The 15,302-nt window shown below is 43.7% G+C and overlaps 1 protein-coding gene across 1 annotated transcript in view; it reads left to right on the forward strand.

The window, feature by feature from the left end:
- Positions 1–15,302, forward strand: part of TNN (tenascin N) — a 117,001-nt gene that overhangs the window by 63,779 nt on the left and 37,920 nt on the right. The window contains exons 9-11 of the mRNA XM_017866961.1: positions 5,553–5,816; positions 8,983–9,249; positions 9,899–10,162. Of these exons, the coding sequence (XP_017722450.1) occupies positions 5,553–5,816; positions 8,983–9,249; positions 9,899–10,162 (795 nt within the window). The remainder of the gene's footprint in view (positions 1–5,552; positions 5,817–8,982; positions 9,250–9,898; positions 10,163–15,302) is intronic.

Consider the following 15,302-nt stretch of genomic DNA (forward strand, 5'->3'; position numbering starts at 1 on the left):
TAATACCACACCTCCCATCCTTCTTGCCCATTATTTCTGGTTAATTTTCATACTGTTTGCTTCCTAACTGAAAAATTTTCTATGATTCCTCACGGACTGAGGAGGAAGCATAATGCTTTTATCTTGGCCTCCATGGTCCATGTAGCCTGGGCCATTGTTATTCTCATTGCTTCCCCAGGGAAAGCCTTCCTGTAGCCAGACTGTTCTTGGGGTTTCCTAACAGAAGACTTATCTCTGCAAGTGGGTTTCTGTTGTTACTCAGCCTAGAAAACCCTTGCTATTATTTCTAGCCACAAATTAATTTAATTCAACAAATGTTTATTGCAGGATGTATCTGGGCCAAAGAGACCTGGTCCCTTTAGAAATTTCCAGAGCTGATAAGCCATGGTCCTTGTCCTTCAGGGGATCACAGCAATAACGTGAGGTATCCTTCCAGGCTGTGCTGAGTTTCTCCACTGCAGCCTTCTATGACCTCATTAAATGTCAGCCAGATTTGCCTCTGAGGACTGAGAGCATTTAATCACATATGGCCTTGAATTGCTAGCTAGCCTTTCACGTATACTGGAACGTTACTACTCAAAAGTGTTTTTATTGTCAATTATATCCTAAAACCAGGATAGAATATTTTATTGGATTGCAAATAAATTTGTGTCATGTGTTTTACCAGCATAAAAAAGAAAAAGACACTGTAATTTACAGGGTCAGGAAACACTCTTAAACCTGGCTAGACTGTTAAGTAATTTAAGGGAAAAGAAGAGTCGCTGTTTTCTCCAAACGTTTTGCATCCCACCAGGTGGAAAAGGATGCTGGAACTTAAGAACAGCCTAAGCATGTGCAGGGGAGAAACGACACAATTCAGGGATTTTTCATTTAATGAGGCACCCAGTGTAACTAATACCATGACAGGGAAATGGTTGACTGAAATTCCTCACCCTGTTAACCGAACACACTCAAAGTGCACTGGAACACCTTCCAGAAAGGCTGGCCTCAGAAGCACGTCAGCTTCAGGAGCAGCAAGCATAGGCCAGGCCGGTATCTGTGGGGGGTTGTGAGGGGGAAGGTCCCTGGATTTCTGCATCATACCCTGACAGCTATGCTTCCCATCGAATGAGAAGAGAGGGAGGCTACCAACTGAGAGGTGATGTCATTCTTTTGTCCTCTATCTGTAAAATGAAGAATTGGACTAAGTTGAGTTTAAATTGAGTTTAAAGTCCTTTCTCTTTTCTTACGATGATGGTATTCTGTTAATAGCTTCATGCTTTTCCCTGGTGTGTATAAAACAAAGCATGCTTGCTTTGTTATAATTTCACAGGCTCCCATGCACAGCAGAGCTTATAGCCTAGAATATTCACTTGTCATCCATTTTCTCAGAACTTTCCTCCTTAGACTATGCTGTGAAATAGCAGTTTTGCTTTTCTTAATATCTTTTTCACTTCTTACGGATTTCCAAACACAGTGTTCCGTTTGAAATGGCTTAGCCCCTAAAACTTTGGAAACTCCTTCATGTCCTAAGCTGAGCTCCTGTCACTATTCAGAACTCCTGTCTCACACACAGCCACCAACACACACATTCAGCATCTGGACAACAGCAACAATCTCTATCATTTGCGTGACCACTGTATTCTAGTGGGCTTCTGTACACTGTGAGACTTTGTAAATATGATGTCTGGTCCTTATAATATCAATAGGATTGCAAGCATTATTATTTCCATTTTACATGTGAGAACATTGAGGCCTACAAAGTTTAGGAGATTCAGGGTGAGCTAGTGAATAGCTAGCTGGCACAACTCAGGTTCACTTGAAATCAAAGTCAATAACGTTTTTAGAAGAAAAGCTGGAGGACAACAGGAAGAAGGGTTGCCCTCTCTGAGTGCATTTTATACAAACGGTGCCTTCTGGATAATTTTGTTGCCACAATGGAAAGATATTAGAGGAGGTATGTGTAAACAGGAGTGCAGAACTTGTAGGTATTGTGGTCTCAAAGCACCTCTTCCATGAACCCACCTTCAAATCAATGACACAGGTGCTGCCCCTGCGTCTTCCTCCCCCAGGCTCGTTTCTCATAGATTTTACATCCTGTCGGTGCCATCTTCTACTGCACCAGCTGGGAGATTCACAGGTGGCCATTGTGAGTGGAGAAACCTGTTCCTAATGCCTGTGACTACATACTCAAGGGTGGACATGGGCTGTTGGATGTTACAGCCTAGACTGAAGACAGCCATTCCCTACCCAACCCTGTGGCGAATCATGTTATAAAGTGGAATAAGCTTTCCTGATGTGAACAGAGCTCCTAATTAACCTCCTCCATATACTGTGTTTAGGTTTTGCAAATTAGATCTCTTTGAAGTAAAGTGCATCTTTATTCTAACCAACGTATGTATTCATAGGCGAGTTCCACCTATCCAGTTTTATAAACCTTACCTTACATCTCTCTGACCCTGAATGGCCCTGAGAAAGGTCCCACCAGGGCTGCTGGTGTCCAGCAGTTGGGAAGTTACAGCCTGGGGAGGATGTTGGGCTGGGGTTGGGAGAGCCTGTCTTGTAGTAGAGGCTACAGCTATGGCTCATCTGTGATTTAGCCAGCTGCTGCAGCTGCTGAAAGGCTTTCTTGCATGGAAAAACTATTTCATAATCTCCAGATCCCTTTTTAGTAGAGAGAGGTTTCAGTCCTGCAAAGCTGGCCTCTTCCAGCAATGTGTCCTGTCATGGGGGTCCCATCTCTGAGGCCTTCCTCCCATTCCTGTGTCTCAGCACCTGATCCCAATCATTGGAATGGTTGAGGAGAGCAAGCTCTGTGAAGACCCCCTCTCAGTTGAGTTACTGTGGTTAGGGAACTGAGAGAAAAGGGAAGGCAGGGAGCTGAGAGAAAAGGGAAGGCAGGGGGCTGAGAGCTGTACTGGCACTGTGAGCTTGGAGAAGTCACATCTCCTCTCTTAAACCTCCTTAAACCTCCAGGTCTCCTATAACCTTAAGCATAATATGATTCAGTTTTACCTTCCTACTCTTCATGCCCAAGATGCTGTTTCCTGGTTCTTCTCCATCCCTTGAGAGCTCTGGGACTGGTGGGGGAGAAAGGAGCTATAGGGCTGGTTGCTGCTTCCTCTTTCCACCCATGTGGACGTGATGGATCTTTCCTTTATTTATTGACTTTTATTTATTATTTTTATTTATTATTATTATTTTTAGACCGAGTCTTCCTGTGTCACCTAGGCTGGAGTGTGGTGTATGATCTCGGCTCACTGCAACCTCTGCCTTCCAGGTTCAAGCCATTCTGGTGCCTCAGCCTCCCGAGTAGCTAGGATTATAGGTGTGCACCACCCTGCCTGGCTAATTTTTTGTATTTTTAGTAGAGACAGGGTTTTGCCATGTTGGCCAGGCTAGTCTCCAACTCCTGGCCTCAAGTGATCCACCCAGCTCGACCTCCCAAAGTGCTGGAATTGCAGGTATGAGCTGTTGTGCCTGGCTGTGATATATCTTTCAACACACACAGGCAGCACCAACCCCACAAAGCCACAGACCTCTGCTGTGGGTCCCAGAAACAATGGTAGCAAGCACAGATCTGGGGCACGGAGATGGGGTGGGAGGCACTGCTGGGACATGGGGTTGTACAGATGTGGACACTTTTGAGAAGGTGAGGGCCATGAACTTCAAGAGCAGGACTACTAGGATGTTCTTCCTGTACCCTTAGTTTTCCATTTCCACCTTGTCACTAATTTCCCCAGATTGAGATGTTGGTTTTGGATGGCTCTTGTCATCTCTTCCCTATGACATGCAGGATCATATCTTGCACCGAAAGTTGTAACAGGATGCGGAGAGAGTTCTCTCTATCGTTGCACTGTTTTCCTTGACTCTCCTCTTAGAGCCTGCTGGAGCCTCCAGAGGCCCTGGCCATGGGGTCAGACGGTGGGTGCCTGCATCCTAATTGTCCGCCCTGTCATTCCTGGAGGCCCACGAGTGGCAGACTATTGTGAGACTATTGGCTCTGAGCTCACAGTCACAGTGAGACTATTGTCTCACAAGGCAATAGTTCGAGACCAGTTTCTCTCTCTAGTTCCTGTCCATTACTGCTGCTGGATTTCAGGTCACAGTAACCTTTCAGATCACACTTTATTTATAATTTATTATTATTATTAGTTTCAAAGGAAAATGCTATTGATAGTGCTGCTTAGGACATAGAGGTAAAAAGTGGAAATGTATAGTCTTTGTTAGATAAGAATGAGTTCAAATCTTGGCTCTACCACTTAATGTATCCAAAAGCAAACTCTTGGTCCTCTTCCTCTCCCGACTCCCTACTGCAACCACTTCCCTCCCTCAGCTATCCCTCAGATATCTGTATCTATAGAGATATAGATGTCTCTATAAATGGCCACCCCATTTTGCAAATTACTCAGGCCACAAGCCAACAAATCATTCATTGTATCCCACATTGAATCCATAAGCAGATTATGACAGTTTTACCTATGAAAGCTCCAAAGCCAGCCTTCTCCATGACCTTCATTACTGCCACAGTTGCCTGCACCCCTGCCATCTTGCATATATACCATTGAAGCAGCCTCCTAGGTGACCTTCACTCTTGGTTCACTAGAGTCAGTATTCTCCCCAGAATCCAGAGGGATCCTTTGATAGCTCAAGTCAGATAAGGTCATTCTTCTTTTCAAAGCCCCCAGAGACTTCTCATGTTACTTAGTGTAAAAGACAATGTCATTACAATGGCCTTCAAGGCCATCCATAGTCCACTGTCCCCCTCACTTTCCTGGCCTCCCCTCCAGCCGCTTGACTTAATTCTGTCTAGATGCACTGGCATCCTTGCTGTTTCCTGAATACATGAAGCAGGACGTTGGGTTAGCAGGGACATGTGTAAAAGAAAAAATGAGGGACTTTCTAAGGTCATGGGCTAAGGATATGTTCTTGGGAAGCGTAGAGTCTAGGACATAGCTGTTGTATTGTTCTGGGTTAGTTCTTTTTGAATATAAACTCCACATTGGCAGGGATTTCTGACTGTTTTGCTCATTGATAACTCCTAAATGTCATTACATTCCCTGGCACATAATGGATGTTCAGTGAAGTGCTGTTGAGTGAATGAACTGAGTTTTGGAGATTTGTATTCGAAAAGAGAGAGAGGAGCATGTGTAGATATAAGTGCCAGGTCTGGAAACCGTAATTGGAAGAAATGAATAGGGGAGGTGATGTTGTTTTGATTTGAGGAGAACTAGGGAGGGGAATGATGACTCTTTTTGAATGCTTGGTCTCCTGGAAGGGGAATTAGATGTATTCTATTGGAAGGAGTTACATTTGAAGGAGTTTTCTCTAATATGTTTAGTAGTCTGAAAATGGAAAATGGAATGGATTGTGTTATCTATTGGAGAGTCCTTTCTCAGTTTAGGGTTCAAGCAGAAGCCAGTTGTCCACCTGTCACTGATGATAGAGAGACCCCCTTGCCTTGCACAGACCATTGAACTAGGTCACCCAGGTGAACTAGATCTTTAACAATCTGTGACCTTGACCAACCAACTGGTTTCTTTGATTTTTCTTTCTCATGTATTTTTATGAAGAAATTGACAGTCCAACCAATGTTGTCACTGATCGAGTGACTGAAGACACAGCAACTGTCTCCTGGGAACCAGTGCAGGCTGTCATAGACAAGTATGTGGTGCGCTACACCTCTGCTGATGGGGACACCAAGGAAACAGCAGTGCACAAGGATGAGAGCAGCACTGTCCTGACGGGCCTGAAGCCAGGAGAGGCATACAAGGTCTACGTATGGGCTGAAAGGGGCAACCAGGGAAGCAAGAAAGCTGACACCAATGCCCTCACAGGTAACAGAAGGACGGGAACATAAAGTTTTCTCATGGCAGGGAGAAGGTTGATTTTTGAATCAGGAGGTCATTGCTCACCTGGCCTCAGCTCTTTTGTTTGCAGGAGTGGGGAGGAGGGTTGCAAAACCAATTTTGATTTTCATAATTATATATTCTTTTCTTTTTTGACATCAAACAAAAGAGATCATCCTTTTCACTTGATGCAGAAGGTCATACTTATTTGAGTTGGAATTCTGTATGCAACCCCCTCAGAATAGGGTAACACTTTCCAATTTTCATTTTTTAGCGTGAAAACTCAAAACATTGGGCTGACAGTGTATTTGAATGCTTATCTCAGTTTGCAGTGGCTGTACAGGCACTTTGCATATAATCTGGAGCTCTCTTTTAGACCGTGGAAATAGTTTGCATCCTGAGTCAACATTTACTAAATGGACCAATTCTTCCTTTAAGCTTTCAGAAGCTGCGAGGGTTCTCCTACTTCACCCAGTCATTCTGCTCAGTTTGGGCCTGAAGGGGTCCTGGGACTATACTGGGACATAGCCCAGCCATTCTTTCTGCTTAAATCCTCTCCTGGTGCTTCTCTGAATTTAGAGCAGCCTGATCCTGGAGCCCATATGAGGTTCCAAAACACCTGGCAGAAAATCAGAGGGAAAGGCCTCACTTATTGTTTGCATTCTGTTCTGGACAGTCACTGAGTACAGAGACTCTCAGAGAAGCAGAGAGGTGGTTAGGAATATAGTTTCAGAAGCTTGACTGTCCAGGTTTTAACCCCAGTTCTGCCTTTGACTAGCTGAGTGGCTTTGGGCAAGTTACTTTACTTCCGTTGCTGTTTCTTATGGCGTAAGTGAGAGCAATGATTTTTTAGAATGTTAGTCAGTATTGGGCCCTTGAAAGATTTCGTGGTGCACAGTCTCCTAGATCCATGTGGGCCTCAATAGTTGACCTTTTCTTCAGGGGAGCAGAGAAGATATTGACAGTAAGGATGGTGATATCTAAATCTGTTTAAAGTCAAAGTCAGCAAATTTCTGTAAAGGGCCAGATAGTAAATATTTTCGGCTTTGGGGGTCCAACAGTCTCTATTGCAATTACTTAACTCTACCATTGGAGCGTGAAAACAGCCACAGACAATGATGTGTAAATGGACTGGTGTGACTGTGTTCCAATGAGACTTTATTGATAAAGATTGGCAGCGGATCAGATTTGGCCTGTGGGTTGTAGATTGCCGCTCCTGGTTCACGTTACACTTGACTCTCTTTTTTTACTAGGATTTTGAGTGTCATGAAAAGAAAGAGCACTTGGGTTGGCATTTTTTGTTTGTTTGTTTGTTTGTTTGTTTGTTTGAGATGGAGTCTTGCTCTCTCGCCCAGGCTGGAGTGCAATGGCGCGATCTCGGCTCACTGTAACCTCCACCTCCTGGGTTCAAGCAATTCTCCTGCCTCAGCTTCCCAAGTAGCTGGGATTATAGGCGTCCACCGCCACACCCAGCTAAGTTTTGTATTTTTAATAGAGACAGGTTTTCATTGTGTTCCCAAGGCTTGTCTCGAACACCTGAGCTCAGGCAATCCACCTGCCTTGGCCTCCCAAAGTACTAGGAAATACAGGAGTGAGCCACCGCGCCCGGCCCATTTTTGAAACAGAGGAAGTTGGAATAGAGAAGAACCTTCCCTTTTCTTAGGCAGGGATGGTGTGAGCAGCAGGTAACCTCTGGGGGGTGGCATTGCCACTGGGAAGGGGTCAGACCAGAGCTGAGCTCTGGGGGCACAAACATGAAGGACATGGTTCATGCCCGTATGACATTCACAATCCTCTGGGTAGAGAAGACAAGTAAAAAAGATAAAGGACAGTGAGTTATGTTCTAGAGGAAACAAAGGTCCCTGGAGCTATGGGGAACTGAAGAAAGGGGACCTACCACAGACTGGGACAGGATAGGGGTCATGCAGGTTGTGGGAGGAGGTGACACCTGAACAAAGCCTGGAAGGATGGGTGGGAGTTAGCAGGGGAGGCAGCATATGCAGAGGCTAAGGTGTGAGAATATGACAGGTTAGGTCCATCTCAAGGGGTTTTTATGGTGGGCTGGTCTGTGTGTTTGGTGCACTAGTGAAGGGTGAAGCCAGCTCAGAATCCTGGGCGCCAAATCATTTGTCCTCATGTCAGATGTCTGTGGTGCTTGCTGAACTCTGCTCCCTAGGGTGAGTCACCGCACATGGCTGTGCATTCCACCATGCTGGCCTGTCCCCCTTGGCAAGTGGTCCTGTGCAGATATGAAATGCAGGTACTGTCACAAAAACTACAGCCTTTTTTGAGGAAGTAGTTTCTGAAAGAGGATAATAAAGGCATGCTAACCACACACATAATTGCTTGGATTTTTGACTCCCAAAAGATGTACATTTTGAGGAGAAAGTGGTATTTCATGCCTCAAATGCCATTAATAATAGCAACTTATATTTAAGCATTTGCTATGCAATATCTCATTTACTATTCACCATAACCTATGAGGTAGGTACTGGTATTTCTTTCTTCATAGAGTTGAGGAGACAGACACTTAAATTACATGGCTTGTCCAAAGTTAGCCACCAGGAAGAGATGGAGCCCAGGTTCTAACCCAGTTTAATCACAGAGAAACCCAGACAGATTCTACAAGTTTGATTCTTTTTATTAGCCCAGACCTCGGATACTATCAGTTAAAAAGTCTCCTGGTTCCCTGGCCACAGATATAATGTTTTATATGGAAAGAACTGATGGCTACTACTTCTAGGATATTTTTCTTCTCAAAGAACATATTAGAGCAGATGCAGAGGTTTATTCAGTATAATTGCTTTCTAGTACAAGGAGTCAGGAACTAGAAGAATATATTATATAAATCCAGGGTAAAGGAGAAATTTGAATGTGAAGACCAATTCTTTTTATTCCAAAGCAACTTAAGGGAAAAGTTTATAGAGTTGATAAAGATGCTGGCTTTGTTTGAAAACTCCACTTCTTATTAAATGTTATTAGCCTATTACTGGAATTTCAGACCATTTGCTTAATTAGACCTTTACGTTAACTCAATCATTGACATATTAGAGACTGACATTTGTTGAGGTTATGATTTTGACTGTGTATGTGCTATCTTTATGGAATTAGAGGGTGGTAAAGTCTACCTTCTTCTTTCATCTCTCTCTTAAAGAAATTGACAGCCCAGCAAACCTGGTGACTGACCGGGTGACTGAGAATACTGCCACCATCTCCTGGGACCCGGTGCAGGCCACCATTGACAAGTACGTGGTGCGCTACATCTCTGCTGACAACCAAGAGACCAGAGAGGTTCCGGTGGGGAAGGAGCAGAGCAGCACTGTCCTGACAGGCCTGAGGCCAGGTGTGGAGTACACAGTGCACGTCTGGGCCCAGAAGGGGGACCGAGAGAGCAAGAAGGCCAACACCAACGCCCCAACAGGTAACAAAAGAGAGATGGTCAGTTGGAATTGAGTTTTGAGCTTGTGGATTTGAATGGGTATGGTATCAAAGGATGTGGCCTGAGCAGAGAGACTTTGCAATTAGAAGTCTTAAAGATGAAAGAAAGACTGAGCTCTCGTGGTGATGGCAGTGGGCTGATCTTCCCTGACAGTGATGAGCTGTTCATGAGACCACTTGGCCCACTGGAAGGGAGAAGTAAAGTCTTATAGTAACAATGCTTTTAGCAGAAGATGTGTATAGGATCTGGTCATTGCAATGCTTGTGATAATACTTTTAGAATGCTCATCAGTGCAGCAGCCCTTGATTAAATGTTAAGTTAGGAACCCTAAACATCATGGCATCTGTTTAATTGGAGGTTGTGATGTGCCATGTGCTGCTGAGAGGACATCGTTCCTCCCACATTTTAGGGAACTGAAAGCTGAGAAAGAATGCCTCATTTATAATGATTCCTCCTTTGAACTTCAGAACCAAGGGCTACTTTCTCCTTAGACTCCCAGCGGAGACTCAGGATGAGAATGCCATTGCCTTGTTCTAAAAGAGCTCGGGAAGGTGAAAATGATGAAGATGAAAGGATGGATATGTCTTCCATGGCTTCAGAGCTTAAACCTTTCCAAATATTTTCCTTCCAGACATTGACAGCCCCAAAAACCTAGTGACTGACCGGGTGACAGAGAATATGGCCACTGTCTCCTGGGACCCGGTGCAGGCCACCATTGACAAGTATGTGGTGCGCTACACCTCTGTGGACGGCGAGACCAGGGAGGTTCCGGTGGGGAAGGAGCACAGCAGCACCGTCCTGACGGGCCTGAGACCGGGCATGGAGTACATGGTGCACGTGTGGGCCCAGAAGGGGGACCAGGAGAGCAAGAAGACCGACACCAAGGCCCAGACAGGTAAGGAGTGTGCATTATCGCTGTACCGGTGCCATGCTCAGGGTCTGTCTACATGGGGTTTTCTTCTCTAATCTTGGCATAAAGGGGGGGTTTATGGAAGAGCAGGTTGGTATCCTCCCATGATACATTGTGTACCCCTCACTTCCTTTTACTGGCCTCTCTTAGAATGCCTAAGGGGTGGTCTCCAAACTCTGGTCTTTAAAGATGGCTGACCACTGCGCTTAGTTCTTTGTTCTTTCTTTGCCTGAGTACCTTTGTCATTAACACACTAACTGCTTCACCTTGACAAGGAATAAATATTAAGAAGTAACTATCATGCTGAGGGAGCCAGACTTAGGGATTGAGATTTAAAAAACACCTTAAAAAAAACATTCCTCACCTGTTTAAACCCTTTGCAAGCTTGTTTTTGTTCCTGCCCTCCGAATGAATGTTTTAGGCAGAAATAATAACAGTGTTTCATTAGCTAAAAATAAACAAATATCCAGTCATTTTTAGTCCCCCAGATATATCATTTTGATAATTATGTCATTTTCATGCAATAGTCCCTACTTCCCTACATGAAATCTCCTCTCTCTCGGCTTGGGCCACCTGTGGGCCAGCTGCCTGCTCCAGGCAGGGGACATGCACAGTTTCTCTTGTATTTTCTGCTGTGTACCTCAACCACTGCTATTCTAGCTTGCTGTATGCAGTTTCTCACCCGTTTATCTTTGGCCTTGCTGGGAGAGGTAAACTGATGAGAGGTGAGGGGTGAGGATGGGGAGAGGTGAAGGGTCAGGAAAGAAGAGAAGTGAAGGGTCAAGGGGAAGGAGAGGTGAGGGGTCAGGAGGAGGATAGGTGAGGGGTCAGGAGGAAGAGAAGTGAGAGGTCAGTAAGAGGAAAGGTGAGGGTCCCGGAAGAGGAGAGATGAGGGCTCAGGAGGAGGAGAGGTGAGGGGTCAGGAGGAGGAGAAGTGAGGGGTCAGGAGGGGGAGAGGTGAGGGATCAGGAGGGGGAGAAGTGAGGGGTTAGTGAGAGGTGAGGGTTCAGGAGGGGGAGAGGTAAACTGATGAGAGGTGAGGGGTGAGGATGGGGAGAGGTGAAGGGTCAGGAAGGAGGAGAAGTGAAGGGTCAAGGGGAAGGAGAGGTGAGGGGTCAGGAGGAGGATAGGTGAGGGGGTCAGGACGGGAGAGATGATGGGTCAGGAGGGGAAGAGTTAAGGGAGTCAGGAGGGGAAGAGGTGAAGGGTCAGGAGGAAGAGAAGTGAGGGGTCAGGAGGAAGAGAAGTGAGGGGTCAGGAGGAAGAGAAGTGAGGGGTCAAGAGAGAATAGAGGCCAGGGGTTAGGGAGGAGGGAGCCGGGGGTCGTGGAAGATCATGCCTGACTGGAACAGGTATTTGGGCCTGCCCTGGAGCCTGACGAGTGCTAAAGCTGACTCCATCATGAAGCACTTCTGTGCTCCTCTTCCGCTGTGGGTCTCTCACTGTAGGCAAATGCCTGTCTTCCACTGGTCTCTTACTTCCTTTCCTCTGCCAATACATCAGGGGTTCCCCCAGCGTCTCTCTAGTGGGGTTGCCCTGCCCCTCTAGGTGATCCTCTTGGACAGCTTCTAACACAACCCCAGGCCTACCCTGCTGTGCTGGGCCCAAGTCTGGTCCATGGAGAACCTGCATGCATCCTTTGTCCATTCAACCAGATGCGCAACTCTTGCAGTGCTACAGCCTGTCTTGGCTCTGTGTGGCAGCAACCAGCTATTTCCTTACCTCTTAGATATTTTAGCATATGTCAGACACCAGCCCATATGGATCCCCAAGCTTTGGGCAGGGCTTCTCGCCCTTGGCACTATTGCTATTTTGGGGTGGATAATTCTTTGTTGCAGGGGTCTATCTTGTGCATTGTAAGATGTTTAGCAGCATCCCTGATGTCTCCCCCTATCCCACACTGAGTTGTGACAACCAAAAGTGTCTCCAAACATTGCTGATTGCCCCTGGTTGAGAACCGCTGCTCTAGGGTATACAAAACAAAGTCTGTAAGGGATTCTTTTGAAAACTGCTTATTCAAGGCTTGGGCCTCACCCATGGGACTCACAGTGTATCTTTTTCCAAATAAATGCCTTCTTCAAGTGCCACCTCATTGACTTCTCCAACATCTTTTATAGGGTGAAAATTGTTGGTCAGCCAAGGGTCACAAAACTGTTGTTGATCTTGCTTTGACTGTGGTCCCTCAGGTTGGAATGTAGATATCCATTTTCTTGGGGTTACAGCCTAAACCAACAAGTGTGATAGGATGTATGAGCAAGTGACTTTGGGAAAATGACTTCTGTAATGAATTATTTAGAACAAAGAAATGCTAGGTTTTTTTTTTTTTTTTTTTTGGTGAATGTATTTTTAAATATCTTCTGTGTATGTGGTATGGATGAGCATAATTTCTTGTATTTATAATGTATCAACAAGCTGGTGTTAATAATGATAGCTTATGATCATTGGGCATCTACTCAGTGCTAAGAACTCGTAATAGACTTGTCTTTTTTAAAAAAATTGATACATAATAATATACATATTTATAGGTACATGTGATATTTTAATACATGGTTGCCATGTGTGATGATCAAATCAGGGTAATCAGGATATCCATCAGCTCAACATTTAGCATTTCTTTGAGTTAGAAACATGTCAAATCTTCTCTTCTAGCTATTTTGAAATGTACAATAAATTGTTGTTAACAGTATCCTACTGTGCTATCAAACACTAGAATGTATTTCTTCTATCCAACTGTATTTTTAAACCCTTAAGCCAACCTGTGTTCATTCCCCTTACCCCTATACTTCCTAGCCTGTGGTAACCATCATTTTATTCACAACTTCCATGAGATCAATTTTTTTAGCTCCCACATATGAGTAAGAACATGCAATGTTTGTGTTTCTGTGCCTCGCTTATTTCACTTAACATAATCACCTCTAGTTCGATCTATGTTGCTGCAAAGGAAAAGATTTTATTCCTTTTTATGGCTGAATAGTATTCCATTGTGTATGTATGTGTGTGTGGGTGTATATATATATTTTATATATAAAATATATTTATATATTATATATATAATATAATATATAAATATATATATATTATAACATATATATGTATATATATATTTTATATATATATACACACACACAGATACATATATATATATATCACAATTTCTTTATCCATCCACTAGTGGACAGTTAGGTTAATTCAGTATTTTGGCTATTATGAATAGTGCTGCAGTAAACATGGGCATGCAGATAGCTCTTTGATATACTGATTTCCTTTTTTTTTTTTTGGATGTATACTCAGCAATGAGGTTGCTGGATCATATGGTACATCTACTTTTAGTTTTCTGAGGAAACTCCATAGCTTTTATTCATAGTGGCTGTGCTAATTGCCATTCCCACCAGCAGTGAACTAGTATTCCCCTTTCTCCACATCCTCACCAGTACCTGTTATTGTTTGTCTTTTTGATAATAGCAGTTTTAACTGGGATGAGATGATATCTCAATGTGGTTTTGATTTGCATTTCCCTGATGATTAGTGATGTTGAACATTTTTTCATAAATGTTTGTTGGCCATTTGTATGTCTTCTTTTGAGAAATGTCTTTTTAGATCATTTGCCCATTTTAAAATAAGATGATGATGATGATTGTTGTTATTATTTTGCTGTTGAGTTGTTTGAATCCCTTATGTATTCTGTTTATTAATACCTTATCATACAGACAGCTTGCAAATAGTTTCTCCCATTATGTAGGTTGTCTCTGCATTATTTCGATTATTTCCTTTGCTGTGCAAAAGCTTTTTAGCTTGATGTATTTCCATTTGTCTATTTTTGCTTTTGTTGCCTGTGCTGTTGCAGTCTTACCCAAAATATCTGCCTAGACCAATGTTCTAAAGTGTTTCCCCAATGTTTTCTTCTGTAGTTTCATAGTTTCAGATCTTACATTTAATTCTTTAAGCCATTTTAATTTAATTTTTGAATAAGGTGAGAAATAGAGGTCTAGTTTTATTCTTCTGCATATAGATATTCAGTTTTCCTAGAACTCCTTATTGAAGAGCCTGTTCTTTCCCCACTGAATGTTCTTGGTTACTTGTCAAAAATCAGTTGGCTCTAAACATGCGGATTTATTTCTGGGTTCTCTATTCTGTTCCATTGTGTCTATGTGTCTGCTTTTATGTCAGTACCATACTGTTTTGTTTACTATAGCTTTGTAGTACATATTAAAGTCAGCTCATGTGATGCCTCTAGCTTTGTTATTTTTGCTCAGGATATTTTTGCTCTTTGGCTATTTGGGGTCTTCTGTGGTTCCATATGAATTTTAGAATTGTTTCTTTAGGCTGGGTGCAGTGGCTAATGCCTGTAATCCCACCAGTTTGGGAGGTCAAGGAGGGCGGATCATTTGAGGTCAGGAGTTCAAGACCAGCCTGGCCAATATGGCAAAACCCCGTTTCTATTAAGAATACAAAAAAGAAAAGAAAAGGCTTCCCGCGGTACCTCATGCCTGTAATCCCAGTACTTTGGGAGGCCAAGGTGGGTGGATCACCTGAGGTCAGAAGTTCGAGACCAGCCTAGCCAACATGGCAAAACCCCGTCTCTACAATAAATACAAAAATTAGCTGAGTGTGGTGGCAGGTGCCTGTAATCCCAGCTACTTGGGAGGCTGAGGCAGGAGAATTGCTTGAATCTGGGAGACAGAGGTTGCAGTGAGCCAAGATCATGCCATTGCATTCCAGCCTGGGCAACAAGAGCAAAACTCTGTCTCAAAACAAAAACAAAAAAATTAGCTGGGCATGATGGTGCATGCCTGTAATCCCAGCTACTGGGGAGGCTGAGGCAGGAGAATCACTTGAACCCAGGAGAGATGGTTGTTGCAGTGAGCTGAGATCATGCCACTCCACTGCAGCCTGGGAGTCTTACTCTGTCTCAAAAAAAAAAAAAAAAAAGAATTGTTTTTTCTAAAGAATGTCATTGATATTTTGATACAGATTGCATTGAATCTATAGATTGCTTTTGGTAGTACAGTTATTTTTACAATATTCTTCCCATTCATGAACATAGGATATATTTCCATTTTTTGGTGACGTCTTCAATTTCTTTCATCAGTGTTTTATAGTTTTTCCTTGTAGAGATCTTTCACCT

The sequence above is a fragment of the Rhinopithecus bieti genome, unplaced genomic scaffold (assembly GCF_001698545.2).
Source record: "Rhinopithecus bieti isolate Rb0 unplaced genomic scaffold, ASM169854v2 scaffold_1853, whole genome shotgun sequence".
Taxonomy (NCBI): domain Eukaryota; kingdom Metazoa; phylum Chordata; class Mammalia; order Primates; family Cercopithecidae; genus Rhinopithecus; species Rhinopithecus bieti.